The sequence below is a fragment of the Ornithodoros turicata genome, chromosome 2 (genome assembly GCF_037126465.1).
Source record: "Ornithodoros turicata isolate Travis chromosome 2, ASM3712646v1, whole genome shotgun sequence".
Classification (NCBI taxonomy): Eukaryota; Metazoa; Arthropoda; class Arachnida; order Ixodida; family Argasidae; genus Ornithodoros; species Ornithodoros turicata.
Window position 1 is genome coordinate 111,322,591 of NC_088202.1, and position 18,193 is coordinate 111,340,783.

At 45.3% G+C, this 18,193-nt stretch overlaps 1 protein-coding gene, 1 long non-coding RNA gene and 1 other non-coding gene across 3 annotated transcripts in view; 2 read left to right on the plus strand and 1 right to left on the minus strand.

Annotated features, from left to right (window-relative positions):
• LOC135385962 (uncharacterized) overlaps window positions 1–9,495 on the plus strand; it is a 195,763-nt gene extending 186,268 nt beyond the window's left edge. Inside the window, exon 4 of the long non-coding RNA XR_010420542.1 lies at window positions 9,015–9,495. This is a non-coding gene — a long non-coding RNA (uncharacterized LOC135385962). The remainder of the gene's footprint in view (window positions 1–9,014) is intronic.
• LOC135385958 (zinc finger protein 235-like) overlaps window positions 7,434–18,193 on the minus strand; it is a 69,929-nt gene continuing 59,169 nt past the window's right edge. The window contains exon 8 of the mRNA XM_064615612.1: window positions 7,434–9,914. Within this exon, the coding sequence (XP_064471682.1) occupies window positions 9,556–9,914 (359 nt within the window). The 3' untranslated portion in view covers window positions 7,434–9,555. The remainder of the gene's footprint in view (window positions 9,915–18,193) is intronic.
• Trnaa-ggc (transfer RNA alanine (anticodon GGC)) lies at window positions 15,787–15,859 on the plus strand. The gene has a single exon. It is a non-coding gene; the product is annotated as a tRNA-Ala (tRNA).

The following is an 18,193-nucleotide window of genomic DNA, read 5'->3' on the forward strand; positions in this document are numbered from 1 at the left end:
CAGAAAAGTATCACGATGGCGTCCATGCCGACAACAGCGACTTCGCCATCAACCATACCTTCAAAGAACTACATTGACGTTAAAGGTTCATTTGAAGATTGGACTTGCAGTGACTACAGTTGCCCTCTGATCTGTTGTTTAGGTATTGCATGAGTCAAGTTCCCCATAAAATATCTAGACCTGCATGGAGAGAGCTGCTGTCGCTTGCTCCGCTGCGAGGTTCGGTCACTGGGAACGGAATGTACGTACGAGTGTAATGCTAATGCATTACATTTTGTGGAGAAGTAATGAGTTATATAATATTATTACATTTTGGCTCAATAACGCGTAATAACATTGCTCATTAGCTGGGTTGAACACAAGCAATAAGTGAATACCCGTTCTTGCCATGCGCTGTCTCAGATGAAAATGCGTTTTCGTCCTGAGATGGAGTTGGTGCGACACGTTAAAGCAATGCCATTATTAGTGCACTACTAAGCATGAAAAAGCAGTGAGCAATATATTGCATTACTCTCCGAAAGTATATCGAGTAATAGTGATGTATTACGAAATAAAAGTAATTTCCTTATCTCCGCCTGACACCTGTTTTGTGTGTACCAACCCTGCATCATTACATCACACACTGCAGGTTGACAACGGTGCACGGTCAGGCGCGGTACTACATGCCTGCGCGTGTGCGTGCCATATAGAACGTTTCGACGTACCTACAGAACAAGATTCTCGAAAGTTCTGAAGTATCACCGCTCCATAACCCAATCAAATGTGACCGCGTTTGCATTGGTTGAGCTATAAGTGAGAAATAAACTATAAAGCTGAATCCTAGAGACGACCATACCATCGGTGAGGCACTATGAACACTCTAGGAGCATCCTTTTTGAAAGAAAATGGCTGCAATCGTGCTCCACCAGTGCCTAAGTACACGTGAGGTGTATGACAAAAAGAACGCGAGAGGGTTGCATTCCTTGTATTAGTTCAGAAGGTGCAGGCACTGCAGGCAAAAATAATGAACCTTCGATTACCTGTTACTTGCTCCTGCTATGATATTACGTACGTGGTAATTGATACAGCGCAGTCTACTTCTGTCCGGCAGATTTAAAATATAAATACCATGTGCATGTATAAAGCCTTTAGTCCAGCTTTTGTACCGGCGCAGTTGGTAGTTATTATTGTGTTCGTTTCGCCGATGCATTTCTGTAAAAAAGTACTGTTTCCAGCGGTTTTACACACAAACAGTCGGGGCCTCATAGTTCGTTCACTGAGATCACCGACTTGAGGAGAAAAAGAGAAAAACAGAAGTCGTTCACAGAAAGTATAACGACAGGCTTCCAAGACACGGAGCGTACCGAATTCGTTCTGGTAGATGTCCTCGGCCAAACATGAAATGAGAAATTGCAAAAGGTGTATAGTGGTGCACTCGCCAGAGGCATGAGTTGGCGTATACATCTTTAAGAGTCCTTTTTATCGTCCTGATGCACCGGACGCCTTTGGGTGTGGCGAGTGTCTCCGTTTTGTAGCTTGGTCACCTGCTCTCGGCTAGCAGGGCGCGAGACGTTCGCTACGTGACTCGCATACGGTTGTCACTGCGATTATTGCATGGTCCATCGACACAACTCCAGTGAAACGTTTGCTTTTCGCGACCTGCCTCCCACAAGATTTTTATGACTGAGCACATCGTGCGCACGCTGGACACTCCTCGAGATAGATGCCGAGGTATGTGACAGCAGTCGGACTGGATGGGACGCATTGGTGAGGTATATCGCGGTGGCATGTTCCAGATATGACACCATAGCCTGGAATTTCGCAAGTGGCGCAATAGGATAAGGGATAGGAGGTCACACCATAGTCGAAAAAGGGTACAGATGGGATAATTTTCCACGCAGAAATCATTGCAGCAACGCTTTCATTCCATCTCTCCTCGTTTTATCCTACTCGAGTTCGCTCGAACTTGTTTCCTGTATTCTCGAAGCAGCCAGAAACAACACGAAATACCAGAGAAACGTCACGATGACGTTGGTAGACAGAGTAAAACCGAAGCAAATCGGAAGGGAAGGGCTGGGTTCCACGAATGGGCACTTGTTCGCTGCCTCTTATTGAAAGAAAAGTAGGACCGAAGGTCGCGTCCCTTTCAGGGACCATCGTAATCCCCTCAAGACCGTGGTTTTCGGGCGAGACCTTGTTTGCCTCTAGCTTCGAGCGTAGTTCAACTCTGGCAAATTGGTGGCGCTGTCGAACACTATGACGTCATTTGTTTACAAACAGGGAGAGGTCAATTGTGAACCGAAACACGATGGGCGATCACTTACTTTGTGCTTGAAAGAGAAGCGAACATTGGCGACCATCCGATGTATGTGCAAGTAAGGCTGTCAGTATGTTGTCGACATAGTCATGTGAGTTACGATGCCGAACGGAACCAAGGCGTACTTTGAAGCAACAGTCTCAAGTGGAGAGCTGCCGATTTTACGAACAAGACTGAACCCTTACTGTCGCCGCATTTATGCTCGTATAGTCACGACGTACCAACACTTCCACCGTGGTACCTCGCAGGACATTGCAATGCGCTGTAGGAACAGCAGTCACCTGAGAGACCTGTAAGAGGGATACTGTGCACAGGAACCAGCATATGTTGGGCAACAAGGCCTCTGGGAATAAAAAAAAAAGCAGACAAAATAACGTGAAATACGAAGGACTGAAATCTGTGTTCATATCTTCAGAATCAAGGAAATATCACACCTTTGTTGGATAGAGAGCCGTCGGCAGTTCTGTCATGAAATGGCATGAACGCAGGCAAGTTGGTGAATAAACTCTATGAGACTTAGCTTGAGCAAAGCAGAGGATAGATGCCACAGAGACAACTCAAGCAACTGTCTCTGTGCCATCTATCCTGTCATTTACCCAAGCTCATGCATTTCCCATCATGGATACTTTATCCATGTTTCGTGAACGGCTTGCTCGTAGCGGTGTGACTTGCGAAAACAGCGACAGTGGGTGCGATAATGGTTTTCTTTCTTACTTAACGTAATACTAAAACATACTAAAACGAATCTAACTTAAGGAAGGAAGGCATGGGTTCGGCAAATCCACACAATGGTATGACATTGGCACATGACTACTTTGGTGCAGCAATGCAGATATGCCCTCTCTGTCACACCTGATACCGTCGAAACGATGCTGTGAGGTCCAACAACGTGACGCATGTTAGCCCTGTCGGCGCTGCTAGCCAAACGAATCATGGCTCGCAATTCTATAATTTTTGTCCTGGGGTTCTGGCCTAAGCAGGGGCGAAGTAGGAAGACGTGCGGAGGATTGCGATACGGCGACATTTTCGGTTTGCGCTTTATGTGGCCACTACCATTATCCAGTTGTCATTGAGCCCGGAAGGTTCAGAACATGCCCAAGGAAAGATTGACTTCCAAGTGTTCTATACTCTGTCGAGTCACAAACTCGTAGTTATGACATTGGACGAAGTGCAGCAAAGTGCATGCCGGTACAAAGCGACTTGCTCTACTAGTACTACGAGGACAGTGGTCGAAATTCATCTTGGAACCCTAAAAGTTCATCCCGAAACAAGTTCACGATGCTCTGAGTTGCATGCAGCGTATCATTGTTTCACAACCCAAGAAAGGCAAAACGATATTTACAAACAGCGTGCCAGAGCCGAGTATTGGAGTGCAGCCAAGTCAATGAAGCAACATAAACTAATGGTATCTTCGACTGACTGTATCAATGCTCACAGCCAGAGCGCTTCGAGCTGGAGGAAGAAAGAAGATGGAAGAAAGAAACAACTGCTGAAGCTGCTGTAGCTGAAGAGCGCTCCGTTTTGACCAACCCAAGATAGATCGCGCGCTCCGCAGAGCGCTCTACAGCGATCGGTGGATGCCTGTCGAAGATGCCATAAGTGTCTACTATCAGAACACACACTTCGTGTGTATCTACGAACGAGAGCTGAGAGCTTTTAAAACATGAAGTCACAATCCATTGGATCTCCAAACACTTTAAAGACTTGAATACCGTAAAGCACGCATCTCCATAATGACGTTCCATCTTGAAGCTGCTATGCGGCAGGTGCGGCATGCTGCAAGACGGAAAGTAGTACCTTCCCAAATAAGATGGTGCAATTGCGTACAAGATACATAAACACTTTCATATTCACGATGATAATCATAAAGAGAAAGGTGACATGAGCGGGGCTAGTGTGGTTTTGTATGTCGCGCGAACTATACTTACACACTGCAGTGGCGGAAGGGAAGTAGTCAGAACTGACGACCGGTGGTATACGCACTCCTGATATTCATATGGTTGTGCTCGCATTCAGTACATAGGCGGAAGTGATCAATTTTTCTTAACTGCACGATTGTATAGTGCCATACATAGCTGTACCTGAGAGAAGTACTGTAGTCCACACTTTGGGTTCGGTTTCAAGGCTCCCTTGCTTGCTAGTTATTTTCCACATTCTAATCGAGGTTACTCTCAGTTCAACGGAAGTGTTTATCAATTTGTTATTATGCGACGTGTACGAATTATCTCAAGCATTGCCTCGCTCAGTTTTAGCCAACGCTAACCTGCAACTACGCTTTTTTACCCCCCCCCCCCCTTTCCAAAGCATCGGTTACATATGACCATGAATGCGAACTAGTACTCAATTAATAAACGTAATTAGAAATCTCCCGAGTCACGACGCGGTGCAGCCTCTTGAATACTTGATTAATCCACTTTGTTGAATCGCAATGTATTTTACGGCAACCACCAGTCACCAAGGAAGATATTTCACTTTTTATTATCTTCCACGCTTACGCTCATATTTTTCTTGCCGACCTTCCCTCCTTTGCCTTCTTTCACATTGAGCATTTCAACCACGCTCACCCCGCAGCCAGCCATGAATTTTGGCGGTGCAGGCAGCACAGGGCAACAGCTTGCTGAAGTAATTATCGGCCTTCTCGGAAATAAAGTGTATATCATGCGTTTCCTTTCTGCGCTACGCCTTCGTCTCTCCTTACACAAATGTGGCATTGTTCTTAATCGTCGAAACGCGCTACCTTGACGACACGCTCTTTGTGAGGAGGGAGCTTTAATTTTGCCGCATCCATTATGCAGGCACTGGGTATCAGACACCTTGTTGAATAAAAACGTGGAAGCCTAGGTGGGCACGTCTTCAGGGCTTTAATTCCGTTGGCGTTTTTCGAGTTTTAATTACTATGCATGCGAAACAATCGGAGTATACTGGGGAGTATTCCCGTAGCTAGTATCTCTGAAGTGGATCTCCGCTGCCCTCAGTCAGAAGGGTCACAAATGTGTGCTCGTTTCTTTCAATTTTTCTTCTATTATAGAAATTCAAGAGACAAAAAATAAATAAAGACATAATAAAAACGTGTGGTGTTTCTCAGAACGGCCTTCTGCGTCGCTACAAGACTGGTCCTCTAGAGTATGCGATGAATTTTTATGATTAGAAAATAGCACATTCATATTTTCTACGCTTCACACACACACACACACACACACGCACACACACAAAGTTAATCTGAACGACAGTTATATTGTATCCTAGCCAACTAATACCATACTGGTTACCACGCTATAGCTTAACGATTTCAGAAATCAGTAGAGTGCACAAGGGTAACGCCTCATCCTATAACAGGTAAACAAGTGGAGACAATGTTGTCCTTCATTTATCCTTACTTTCGTGGAACGTCACGAAAGAAGCGCGAACCGCAATTGTGTTTTCGCCACTGCGTAAGGAGCCTGATTTGAAGCAATTTAAATAGTGCACATCGAAGAAATATTTTGTTGGCCCCATGACACCAGACAACCTTGTAGGGTTCCTGAAACTGTTATGCGGTGCCGAAAGAACAGTTGGCGGGTTCGACGCAACGCCAACACTCAGCCCTCCAGAAAGGAACAACTCCTCAAGACTTCGCGCAATACAATTGCTAAAACATTTCTTAACAATAACATTTACAGCATCTCTTACAAGTTACAACCGCTATCCGCAGTGGGCATTAGACGAAACAGACCCATCACTGCACAAGCGTTTGCATTAAAAGAAATATTGAAAAATGTTTTAAATTTAGAATTTCATAACGCTTTCGACTGAACGCAAATTTTAAAAACTGCACAAGCATGCACCGCATATGCTATACATGAGCCCAGAGCCGCACATGCACGCGCACGACCCTGCTGAGAAGTCGCAGATGCACTTTTTCCCAATAGGTCCATGGGACCAAGATCATTTGGGGTTAATCGTCGACAACTAAGAGGACGGCTATATGGACACTGATCCCAGTCGGAAGCAATTCTTGCACGGAGGCACATGATGGAGGTTATGGAGTAGTCGGAGTTCGTCACGCAAGAGTGACAGTATAGGCTTTTCTGTTTGTGGTTTTGCTCAAAAAGCGCTATTAGTCTTTGTGGACAATTTAAGACCCGGGTCCTCACTGTGATGCTCATCCTTATATTATCAGCAAATTACCACGAGCAATGGGATAGAGGTGTGGACTGTGGCAATTAAACACTCGGATCCTGAGAGAACTGATGTTCTGAGGCTGGAACAACATAGAAATGACAAATACATACAAAACCTCAAAATGATGACGCCCCTCTGATGGCGCGCCCTTGGAAGTCGCTGGGGAGGTGTGTTAGCTTAACTGAATGGTAGAGCCCTGGACCGGTAATCCAGAAGGTGTGGGTTCGTGTCCTACAGCTGGCTACAGTGACTTCCATCTTTTACTCGGATCATCATCACCGAAGTAAAGCTGTTGTTTGTTTTTTGTTCAAGCTGCGCGATGGGTAAGGCGTCGTAACAAACATGTTCCAGGAAATACTATGCAGAACAGAGGTCGGCTCGCTCATCTCTAGCTCAGCCTCTGCGATTGTTTGTTTACTCATGTAACTCACTCACTCCCTGCTCAGCTGTCCGTTTGTTCACGCATGTTCGACTCATTCGTCACATTGAGCATCAGTCAGCATGAGTGGGCATGCTCGCGAGTGTGAATTTTGTCAAGTATATTGTCACGTTCCTCTGTGTAGCAGCTGCAGGTGCTTTGAGAATGGGACTGCCCTTGGCCCATGGTGTTATGCTACAATTGGAACTGCTCAGGATATCGAGAATGACTTAATGAGCTCTTTTTGGTGGTTAGCATGATTGTGGGAGAGGGATCCACTTAGTGGTACTCGCCCGGCTGATCTACATAACGCTCGCGGTCGTCCGGAGACTTTCGTTGCCGCACTACAGCTCTTCGTTTGCTCACTCATGCTCATTCACTCCCTGTTCATCTCTGCATATGTTCACTCATGCTCATTCACTTCCCGCTCTTCTCTCCGCTTGATCACTCATGCTCAACTCATTCGCCACACTGACCAGGAGTGAGCATGAATGAGCATGCTCATGAGTGAGTTCTGTCGAGGTATGATGCAAAATGAACAATCGAACACGCCATTCGTTGGCTTTACAAACACTTTATTGCCATGTCGAACAATGTTGGCTGTTTTACAAAAAATATAAGGCACATAAGTGAAACAGACTAGATAACTCCTCGAACAGGCATGTGAATCACACTGTACTGGAGCTTACAACGACTGTATACCCAGACCATCCATATCGATAAAAATGTTATTCCTGTCGGTCCTTAGTCGCTTAGGTTTTCTATGTTTTTTTTTATTGGATCAGAAAGGAATTGGCATTGCATTGTATATTAAGGCACAGGTTATGAGGTAGGTACACCGTTATGCGACCTACATTATAACGAAGAAAATCATATAAGTTGCCTTCGAGGGAGTAAAGAATTTGCCAAAAATTCCGTCTCCAAATCTATATTTCGTTTTTACTTTATTTTCACCCTTACGTTCGCAAAGGCCAGACGCGTGATTGAAACGGTGTTCTATCTATATAGTGGCGTAATTTCCACTGCGCTCTTTCTCCCTCACGGCAACTACTAACAGGGATCACCTGTTACAATGGCGACAGTGCTTACAACTCTCGGTTATAGTTGGGCGTTGAGTCAACATAGGAAGGCAAATGAAATAATTATTACCTCGCTATTGCCTATATTATGAGCCTACTTCTTACCTGGCTAGATACCCTTACCGACCGAGGAAGCAAACGGACTTCCTTTGTACCCGGCTCTGCTATGATTCGTTTTTAATGTGTTACATTACACTCGGCTGCCGCAGGAAAGAAATATTACTCCCAAACGTGAGCGCCGTTTGAAACTGCATTCTGAAAAGTCTGTGCTCAACAGGAGCTATTACATTTACTGTAGGTACAAGCTGCACGACGCACGTAGCTAGAACGATGTCGGAAACATCTCTTACTGCATTACGTCTACTCTTGTAGTGGGCTGGAGTCGCTATCCCAAAGACCGATGACAGCGATATACTAATGCAACGCTGTGCGCTGAGAACGTTAGTGACACAACCCCATACTCTACCACGCCGTGGAATAAGGACCACATGGGTTACATGCGAAAGAGCAGCCTGTAGCACGATGTGGCTTCGTCGTACGAGTGTCTTAAACCCTCGATCATGATGATTTGCGTCGCCGCCGTTTGTGCATGTTCTCATGGAGGAGCCTTTGACCTCTACGCTTCTTACTGCGTCCCATCACATTGACGCCTTTCGAAGGGTGAAAGTGTTTTTTTTTTCTCTTTTTTTTTTTCCAATACCACACAAAGGCACATGGTGGTTCGAATGTGCAGGACACGTTCTTATAGGAGAAAATCTTATCACAATTGGACGAATAGCATTGGGAAGGATATGACGTAATAAATTATACAACAGGTGAAAAAGTTTACATACCACTGTACATTTTGATTCTGAGCTGAAGGCTTCTGACACAGACATTCGTCAACACTTCTTGATAGATAATGGCACTATGGCAACAGATCGAACATGCAACACTGCTTACAAAAGTATATTGCACCACTTCATAGAAAGTAACCCTCTCCGTGGTATCCTTCCAACATTAGTATCTTTGAATCAGTTCACTGCACAACTTCGGCCTCAATAGAAACTTTCTTTTACAGGTGACAGAGAACAGTCTGCAAATCTGCAAGCCCAAAAACGACTTCGGCCAAGAAAGTAGAGAAACGCTACAAAAATGTTGGTGATATTTGAGCATCGCAGAATGATGAAAAATCGATATGAATATCAGATATATTGTACATTTTATCAAAAATCACTTAAATTCGGACAACGCCGTAACAGCTGCATTTTGTCAGCAAGGGCAAAGCCATTTGTTCCCTTTCACTCTCTAGTAACTATGTCACTTTCCCTTCTAACAAAGTAGACCTACCATACCAGGTAACGCGACTTCCAGGAATTGTGCCGTTTTTTCTACTGCAGGAACACAAACAAGGATGTCAATCGATTAATGACCCGAAACGCGATGCTACGCACAACTACGGCCCCAAGGAGTAACCCTTTACATGTCCCAAAATAAAATACACCCTTGGCCTATTCACAATAACCAGTTCAATGTTCAGTTTGTAGTATATTTGTACTACACTTTGTCATGTCCTTGTGCACTGTCTTTTGTAACAAGAGTTCAGTCGTGCGCCACAGGCGTTACGGTGTGAGCATGGAAGCGCCCTCGAAGAACTTCATCGCTGAGAGGGCTGGTGGCAAGAAAGCTTGTGCCTGTTGACGATAACGTAACATCATGTGGTCCAAGACACCGAACAAAAGAGGCGTGGGCGGAGGTGAGCCCACGCTGAGATCTTGGTTGGAACGTGAACTGCTCTTGCTGTCTTCATTGGAGTCCAAGGGAGACTTCGGTGGTTGTAATTCATAGTCACCAGTCTTGCTGGAAAGCAGAGGGGAACTGGCTGCAGTACCCAGGCAGGATTGACAGTAACCACGTGAGAGCACATGTGTGGAAGCTGAGAACGACTTGTTACAGCCTAAGCACTTCTGCTGCTGTTCACCTGAGAAGAAGAACAAGAAAAAAAAAAGACTTTAGCATACACCATAAAATGCAAAGGACGAAAATTTTGGGCTCAGTGTAAAATTACGTTAGGATCAGACTCAATGAATCCCTCTGACGTTCGGGTATACTCCTTGACTTTGAGAAGAAAGATAAAGTCCAGTATTGTAGCGTTCGTTATTGGCCACAAGGGCCTTTGTAAGAATGATATTCTATCATCAAGGACAGTACATTCCCTATACACACTGTCTTCCATCTTTTCGGTGGATATAGTCTATTTTTGCGCAATTTTAATTCGATGTGATTACGGAAGACGAGTCGTAGCAGAAAGCGGAAGCCCATGAGGGCAATACAATAATGTGTGATTATAATGTGCATTGTTCACGGTTTTATGTATTTCATTGTATCCCATGAGCAGGCAGAGAAAAGTCTGGCACATCTGCAGATCATCTTCGAGCACTGCAGGAAACGTTACTCCCATTTTTCCGTCTTGCTTTAGTGCGAAACATTAAGTCTACAAGGGCACGTTCACGCCACACAGTAGCACTATCCGTCATCAATCAACAGAGATGTTCCTGAACGTCTCCAAGCGAGATAGCATCCCGCGTTGAAACAAAAGATTACTTAAGCACACACAGAAGTCCACGGACATTCGTAATTACACTTGAGCCACTTTTTTTCCCCTTCTCTTTACCTGCGTGGGAGCTTTGAAACTCAGTGCATTTCGTATAATCATAGGTATCTGTTTCAGCTGAAGAGGGGTGTGCCTTGTCCACGATACTGCTGCTTGGTACACAATATTGGTACTCCGAACATATTTGTCAGCGGAAAAGCGTTGTGCTTGCCGAATGTTTCTTCTAGTTCCTAATGAAATGGTTCGTACTTAATTTAAACATTGCTCTGACGCTCATCGATCGTGCACCATCAAGGCTGCCACACTAATTATATTTTGACATGAAGCAATTTGCAATCATTTAGTAAGTATTGGTTGCCAAGCCTGGACGCATAACTCTGCCCACAGACTTTCAGTGCTGGCCTTCGAATATGTGGTTATGGGATATATCTTTACGGAATATTTGAGAAGGCGTGCAACACTGCACTGAATTAACGGGTGACTCGGCTCAGAATTTTTTTTCCCTTTGTCTCTCTCTCTCTCTCTCTCGTCATATTCCGTACGAATACACCGGATTGTTCTGGAGTTTCCCTCTAACAATGATTCACAAATTTTGCATGTCATGATAGGGAACCATAACGATCGTATTTAGGCACAACAAGGCTGCTATGATATCTCATGTTTAACACATCAGCGTAATGAAAGCTCTTCTGAATGCAAGCGAGCGCTCCATCCAGAACGGGGGTCTGCCTAACGTGATTTCGCGCTAGGTAGCGTTGATGATCTCATGGCTGCGAGACCATAGTTTGAGCAGCTCTTGAGTGTGCATGAAGTATTTTCGAGCAAGCAATCAGAAGAAAAGAAAAGAAAAAAATGCGAGAGAGAAGGCTTTACCCGAAACGCTTTCGAGGCCCTTGTACACAGAACTCTCCAGCCGTAGTCGGAGAATGGCGTACTTATCAATGCAATACACATCGAGAAAGTACACATGACAACGCAAATGCAATCTCTCCCGACGCGGTCTGGTTAAAGCAATTATGCTAATCTACTGTCATTAAGGCACGACACACGCATTATCCTTCTTGGAAACTACCCGGAAGACGCCCGGATAAATTCACACGCTTCCCTTTGGTTAGCCTGCCTTTCAGCGGTTCCATACCTTCCCACATGCAACTGTACGTGCAGTCAAAAAAAGAAAAAAAAGTCCGTTCTTTAACCTTTTTGCTACTTGTCCATCGTACACTGTCACAGCGTCACCGCGAAAGCGCCCCTGCACACGTGTCGGTGGCACAGGAATTAAGGCTGGAGAAATTAACTCCCTTTCACGTTGGTTGCTACGTGTTGTCGCCCGTTTTCTTTTTTTATTTCTCGGTGAAAATGAGCCCGGAATGCAACGTGGATGTAGTGCGCAATAAATCACAAAAACAAAGGAAAAATAAAAACGCAAGCTGGGCGTACGTCAGCTTGTCTCATTCTCGCGAACTGAACAAACACGCCAAAGACATTCAACACCCACGCATGTTTAACGAGAAGCGAAATGAGCAAGCAGAAATAAACAAAGAAACGCGCGAATAATGAAGCTGACTACGCTACAGAGAGAAGGGGCCGAAAGTTCCGTATGCGTGACGAGGTTCCTTGGCGTGTGCCAGGTTTTTATACTCGCCGGGGCGGATAAACAATTTTACAGTCGACCACCATGCGCAAAGCCCACCCGTGATAGATTTCTGCATTTGGGAGTGAAGAAAGAAGTCACGTGCCGAGACCTCTGAGCAAAATCGCCAACGCCTGCTGATTTGTAAGCAACTCTTGGAGGTGACCTAGCAGGCAACACAGGCAGTTATACGGGCTTGTTTCGGTGCAACACTGAAGAGAAAATTATGCAAACGACGCTGACTTTCTTGGTGAACACAGAAGGAGTCTTGGCAAGCTTGGTTCGCGTCGCGAAATCGCACATTTGTACCTGTAGAAGCCGTGGCGTGACCTGTGCAAGGATTTGCGCGGTGACGGAGTGGCCTCATCATTGCAGACGACATTCTTGCCGGTCACTTCCGCGTTTTGTGAGGAGGATAAGCTCTTATTAGTGTTTTATGTAGATGAATACCGCTTTAGTAATTAACCTTTTTATGGTGAGCTCCAGTGCAGATAAGGATCTTAATCGCTCTCGAAAGACGACACTGATCATGCTAACATGGCCTCCCGCTGTTCGCGCAGCTTATCCGTATTTCTTATGATGGGTACATGTACCGCATATGTACAACAACCCATGTAATGATGCTATTGTAAGATCGTTATTTGTTTGTGTAATGTTTGTGATTATTTTTTATGCTGCATGTCACTACGAACGAACTAAGCTTTTAAACTGACCACGTGTTGAGTTTACACTTTATATGCTTTACACTTTGGTATAGGGTAAGGTGGGGCAAGATGAGACAGAAATTTGCAATTGAACGTGAAATTTGTATTTTTCGTGTTTCCAAAAAAATTAAAAAAAACTAGCCATGGACACATTCTCAGGGGTCTAGAGCTTCTGACCTCTAAGTGCAGAACGAACGTAGCCGGTCTAATATAAAAACAGAACAAGAAATTCAAAAATGCAGATTGTCTTATTTTGCCGCAACCCTCGGGGCAAGACGAGACATCGAGTGGGGCAAGATGAGACACGCCGCGGTAATGAACTATACAAATTAGTTTTTGCAATCCAAGCAGACAAAGTGAAGTCCGTGGTCCCTAGGAGCCCCGAAGCCCCTGCACAACCCCCTGAGCTGGTGTGCAATAAAACCACACAGAACCCGGTGCTATTTTGCTCCACCGTCCTTTGCAAACAAGGCACCGCTCGCCTAATGTGTCGCTGGTCGTTCGCTTCTGTGCGCGCTTCTGCTTTGCTGGAAATATCCTAGGAAACAGGAAAATGTGCTGGAAAATCCTAGGCAGTAGGCAAAAAAGAAATCGCTGAAGAAGCATAAAGCCTAATCCGTTAAGACTTATCCGTTTCTAAAGCACATTAAATTTAAATTGTATTAAAGTGTCGCGTCTTACCCCGTGCATATAATCGGATTGTGTTCAACACCGGATAACCAAGAGGGCCCGTATTTTGCATATATCTAGATGACTGAATAAAAAAATAGGATGTGGACTTACATTGACAGAAAAAGCCTGCGAAACGCTGCTGCACAGATTACAACAAAAAGGACTACAGAAAATCGCGTCTTTTTGGCGGGGTTTTACATTCCAGGCAGAAGTAACCGATTTTTTTTTTCTCTCTTCAACGCATACACCAATCCGTACAAGTCTCACATGCAATAAAGCAACGCGTCTCTGAGACAGGCGGCATCCAGCAAAAAATGTCGCGTCGTGCCCCATGTCTCATCTTGCCCCACCTTACACTACTTCGTCGTTCACGTGTTCATGTGCATCTCTTGTAGAAGAACCAGTTTAGCAAAAGCCACTTCGATACATGCTGAGGCTGCTATATCCCTACAATGCATGTTAATTTCTCTCATTCGGCTACCCCCGACGCCTGTCCTGTGTTGTTCCTTCTGTCCTTATCTGCTAGCGTTCCCATGTTGCACGGAATGCATTTCCATCAACTAGCTCAACTTTCTGTTCTTACTCTCGACGATCTCGATTGAAGCATTACAATCTCCACGGGCTCTTGTGAATGCAAACTGCACAGAAACAATTTACTTGCTGTAGCGGCCTCTTAGTATTTCTTCCTCTCCACATAAGCCCACAATGTCAATAAACAGGTTTCTTGACGTCACTTTCTCACACGACGACACATAAAATACTACGGAAGGCGCGGTCATGCCAATTTCCCATGCTCAGTCCACAGTTATCTCGCAACTGCTTTCGTATTTCCACGAAATGTGTTTTCTCTGTCAGGAACTGCCAGGGAGACTGATAGTATCAATCGCCGGTAAGGTCTACATCACCTCCTTCGTGTCCGGCTTGCTAATGCCACGGTCGTACCAAAGCAAATACAACCACAGCGAAAATGCGGAGAAAAGGGTGGGAAAGCTGTTGGAAGAAATAAATGTCCACCCTTCTGCTGCAGCGTCGTATACAGGGGTGTCGGACTGCATACGAATGCGTCGCTAGTAAACGCTCCTCAGCCACAGACGTTCGCTGTATGTGTGTTGGTGGCAGTGGCGCACAGTGGCAGATATGTCAATCACCGTGCCCAAGCATGTGCTTCACGATACGAATCTAACGTCGGTTTCGCTTCACTGGCCAATATTTAACGCCGTAGCTGACTGCACAAACACTTTTATGTAGTCTCAGCGTTACACTCCTGTGTCGCAAAAAAAGATGGCCTGTTACTCCTTTTACGCTTTCGTGTCACAAAACTGTTTTCTTGTTCAGTTGTTCAGCTGGACTTCTTAAACTGCATTGGGGGTTTCTGTACTCTCATTTCTGGACAAGCTCATAAGCTTTTCCGGACATCAGGACTTCCCGAACGCGACCTGTTACACGGACGCCTTCGCTCTTTCCTAGATACTATATCATTATGGTCGGAGTGGAACGACTGTCGTTCTGTTGGTGTTTGCTTATATTAATTTGGTACAGTACCCGATAGTGATAGAGTGATTCGGTATTTTTTTCTTTTTCTTTTTTTTACTTCCGTGCTGCGAAGCAACTGTGGCTATGAGCGGTGTACACATATGGGCAGATGGAAAGAGGACAGCAGGAAGGTTTGGGCGACAGGGGGTTAAGTATGTTTCGTGGGCCGACATGCGTCTGGAAAGTCTGCGGGGAAACCCAGGGAAAACCTCAAACAGCACAGCCGATGCGGGGATTCGAACCCGCGTCACCTCCCAGTCTCGGCGTGGCAAGCGATCATCCCAAGCATGCAAGAAGCACGTAAGCCACAGGCACGCAAGAAGACATCTGCACAATGTCATGGCAACAAAACCTTCGTACGCGATATAAAGTAGATCTTCAGCATGCCACGTCTTCCTTTTTTACGTGAAGAAACCCATAAGTTCGTGAAAGAACTGATGTTCTGAGGCTGGAACAACATAGAAGGGACAAATACATACAAAGCCTTTGCCAAAGGCTTTGTATGTATTTGTCCCTTGTATGTTGTTCCAGCCTCAGAACATCAGTTCTTTCATGTTCATCAGTTGCCGCCTGCGTCGATCCCGTCGTATGAATGGGTGTATGAGTGTGCAAAAATGTAAGAGTGAAAGGAGGATGAGTGAGAGAGAGCGGCTGGTTTGTCCCTTCAGATGACGCACCCTGGAAGTCACTGAGGAGGCCTGTTAGCTTAGCTCAATTGGTAGAGCCCTGGACCGGCAATCCAGAAGATGTGGGTTCGAGTCCTACAGCTGACTAACCTTTTCAGTAGGAAGGGAGTTGCCTCAGGACAGAAGCCGCCGATATTTCGAACAGAGACTGTTCTTCTTCTGAAGAACAGTCTCTGTTCGAAATATCGGCGGCTTCTGTCCTGAGGCAACTCCCTTCCTACATTCTACCGGTTCGCTGGATTTCTACCCATCTAACCTTTTCAGTGACTTTCATCTTTCATCTATAAGTTCGGTTTGGTAGCCAGGTCAAAATTTACGGTGCAACGAAATCATGCCGAATTTCATGACGCGATAACTCGGTGAGTAATAAACCGACAGCAACCAACCGGCTAAATCCAGATAGGTTACATGTGTAAAATTCTAGCTAACGGGGTCATTGCGGCGGCTGACGCAATCTCTGTGTGGCGGGCGCGTGCGAGAGGGACGGAAATATAGTGGTACGCGTACCTTGCGGGTGGTCTATCTCGCGAACGCGTGAAGCTCGGAGGCCGATCTAGGTGTCGTTGGAAAGCGCTTGAGAGGTTCTACCTGGACCTTATGCCACATCGGCTTCAACAACAATAACCAAGATTTTATAAATTCGCAAATTTCAAATATCAAAATTTTGCCAGAATGTCGGCATATCTGAAACTAAAATATGATCAGAATCGAAGGAAACGGCAACCAGAAGAAAGGGCAGCTCGAGAGGAACCCAAAAAGCCCCCACAGTCCAGCACCGAGCGATCGAGAGAGCTACGGGAGCGCTGAAGAAGATTCGAAGAGGGCAATTCGACTCCCGGCGCACACATCGAGTGTGAAAGTGACATACAAAGACGATGGAGTGCATCCAGAGGAGGGGGGGGGGAGGTCAGCTCCGTGGAGGAGCCAGAGCCCGCCAGAGAACCCCAGGGGCAGCGGCGATGGGAGGCGACGCAAGCAGACATAAATGTTCTTTGTATCAATAAATGACTAATGAATGGTACGAAAAGACTTTTATTTCTTTCACGAAAATCCCGTAACGGAGCAAAGGAACCGGAGATCGTGTCGTTTTCATGTAAAAGACTACGTCTCGGACACGACTGAGGCCGTCCCATTTCTTTCTTTCTTTTTTTTTTTTTCGTGAAGTATTGGTGAAGGATGTTGGACCACACGAACCGAAATCCCCATCACAATGTCAATCATTTCGCGCCGTTCCATTACAAAGAGAGCGCCGCTCATAGCATGAAAGAGTAAAATATCTACAGCGGCGAGGCTTAAACCAATATGAGTGGTCTATATGGCTTTACCACTGCCGCTATATTCGTCGCTATGGTCCCAACATATGCTGAAAGCTTGCTCTTAATTATCCACGGAAGCTTTATGTTTGAGGCGTAGCAAAAGGTAATCGTAGGTAAGGTAATATTCCATCGACTACGAAAAACGATCTTGTTTTACCCTTTTTTAAAGAAAATACGTGGCATGTCGTAAGACAAGACAAAAGAAAAGTACTATTCTAGTAGAATACAGTACACAGCAAGTACAAAAAAATTGCTCAACTGTTGCGTAATGAATGTCATACAAAACATGCTTTTGCACTAGCAGTCCTCGCATTACGCGGCCACTGGAACGTTATAAAACCTTATTGACGTGCTTCTCGGACGGGTAAAAGCGTCAAGGAACCTGATTTCGTTGAGCACACATTTTAGTCAGCCCGTAAACCTCGCCTAGCTGCAGGTATTAGCCCATATTGGGAAGCGTTAACGCCCCTGTTTGTCTTATTATCTCTAGCTAGCGACCACTTCAAAGCTGCAGCGCTGCGTGGTCTCGCGTGATCGAATGTCTATTGGTGCCATCTATACAATTAGCGCTGTACGTAATGAAGCACAGCTGTATATAGCCCCGAAGGCATGCTTTTCATAGCTTCCACTCCGTTTTATTGGCACTAATACCGTGCGACTGCCCACTTCTTCTTTGAGCCTTAGGAAAACGTCACGAAAAAACAAAACACTGAAATTATACGGCGGACAATTTTTACCAGAACGAGATCCCCTTGGGCAATTGGGCACAGATCGGTTGTGTGTAGCGGCTTGTCGAATGGGAGCGGCCGACGATATGGATGAGGCGCTGTTGGTGTATGATAAGGAAATAGTATGACACAGAAGAACCGACTAATTCCTATAGGGGTAAAAGCTGTATAATGATGTCCGCATGAGGCAGGTAATGTGGGTCAAATATATCTACGGTTGCAAGAATTATGGTCTGATCAGGAATAAGACATATAGGATGCGGAGTTGATTCGCTGCCGCAAAACGTACGTATATAGTGTCCTGAGAAATATGTACTATAATACACTTCTCCTTCCTTTGCTGTCCCCACAAAAGAACAAAAAGGATCATTCATTTG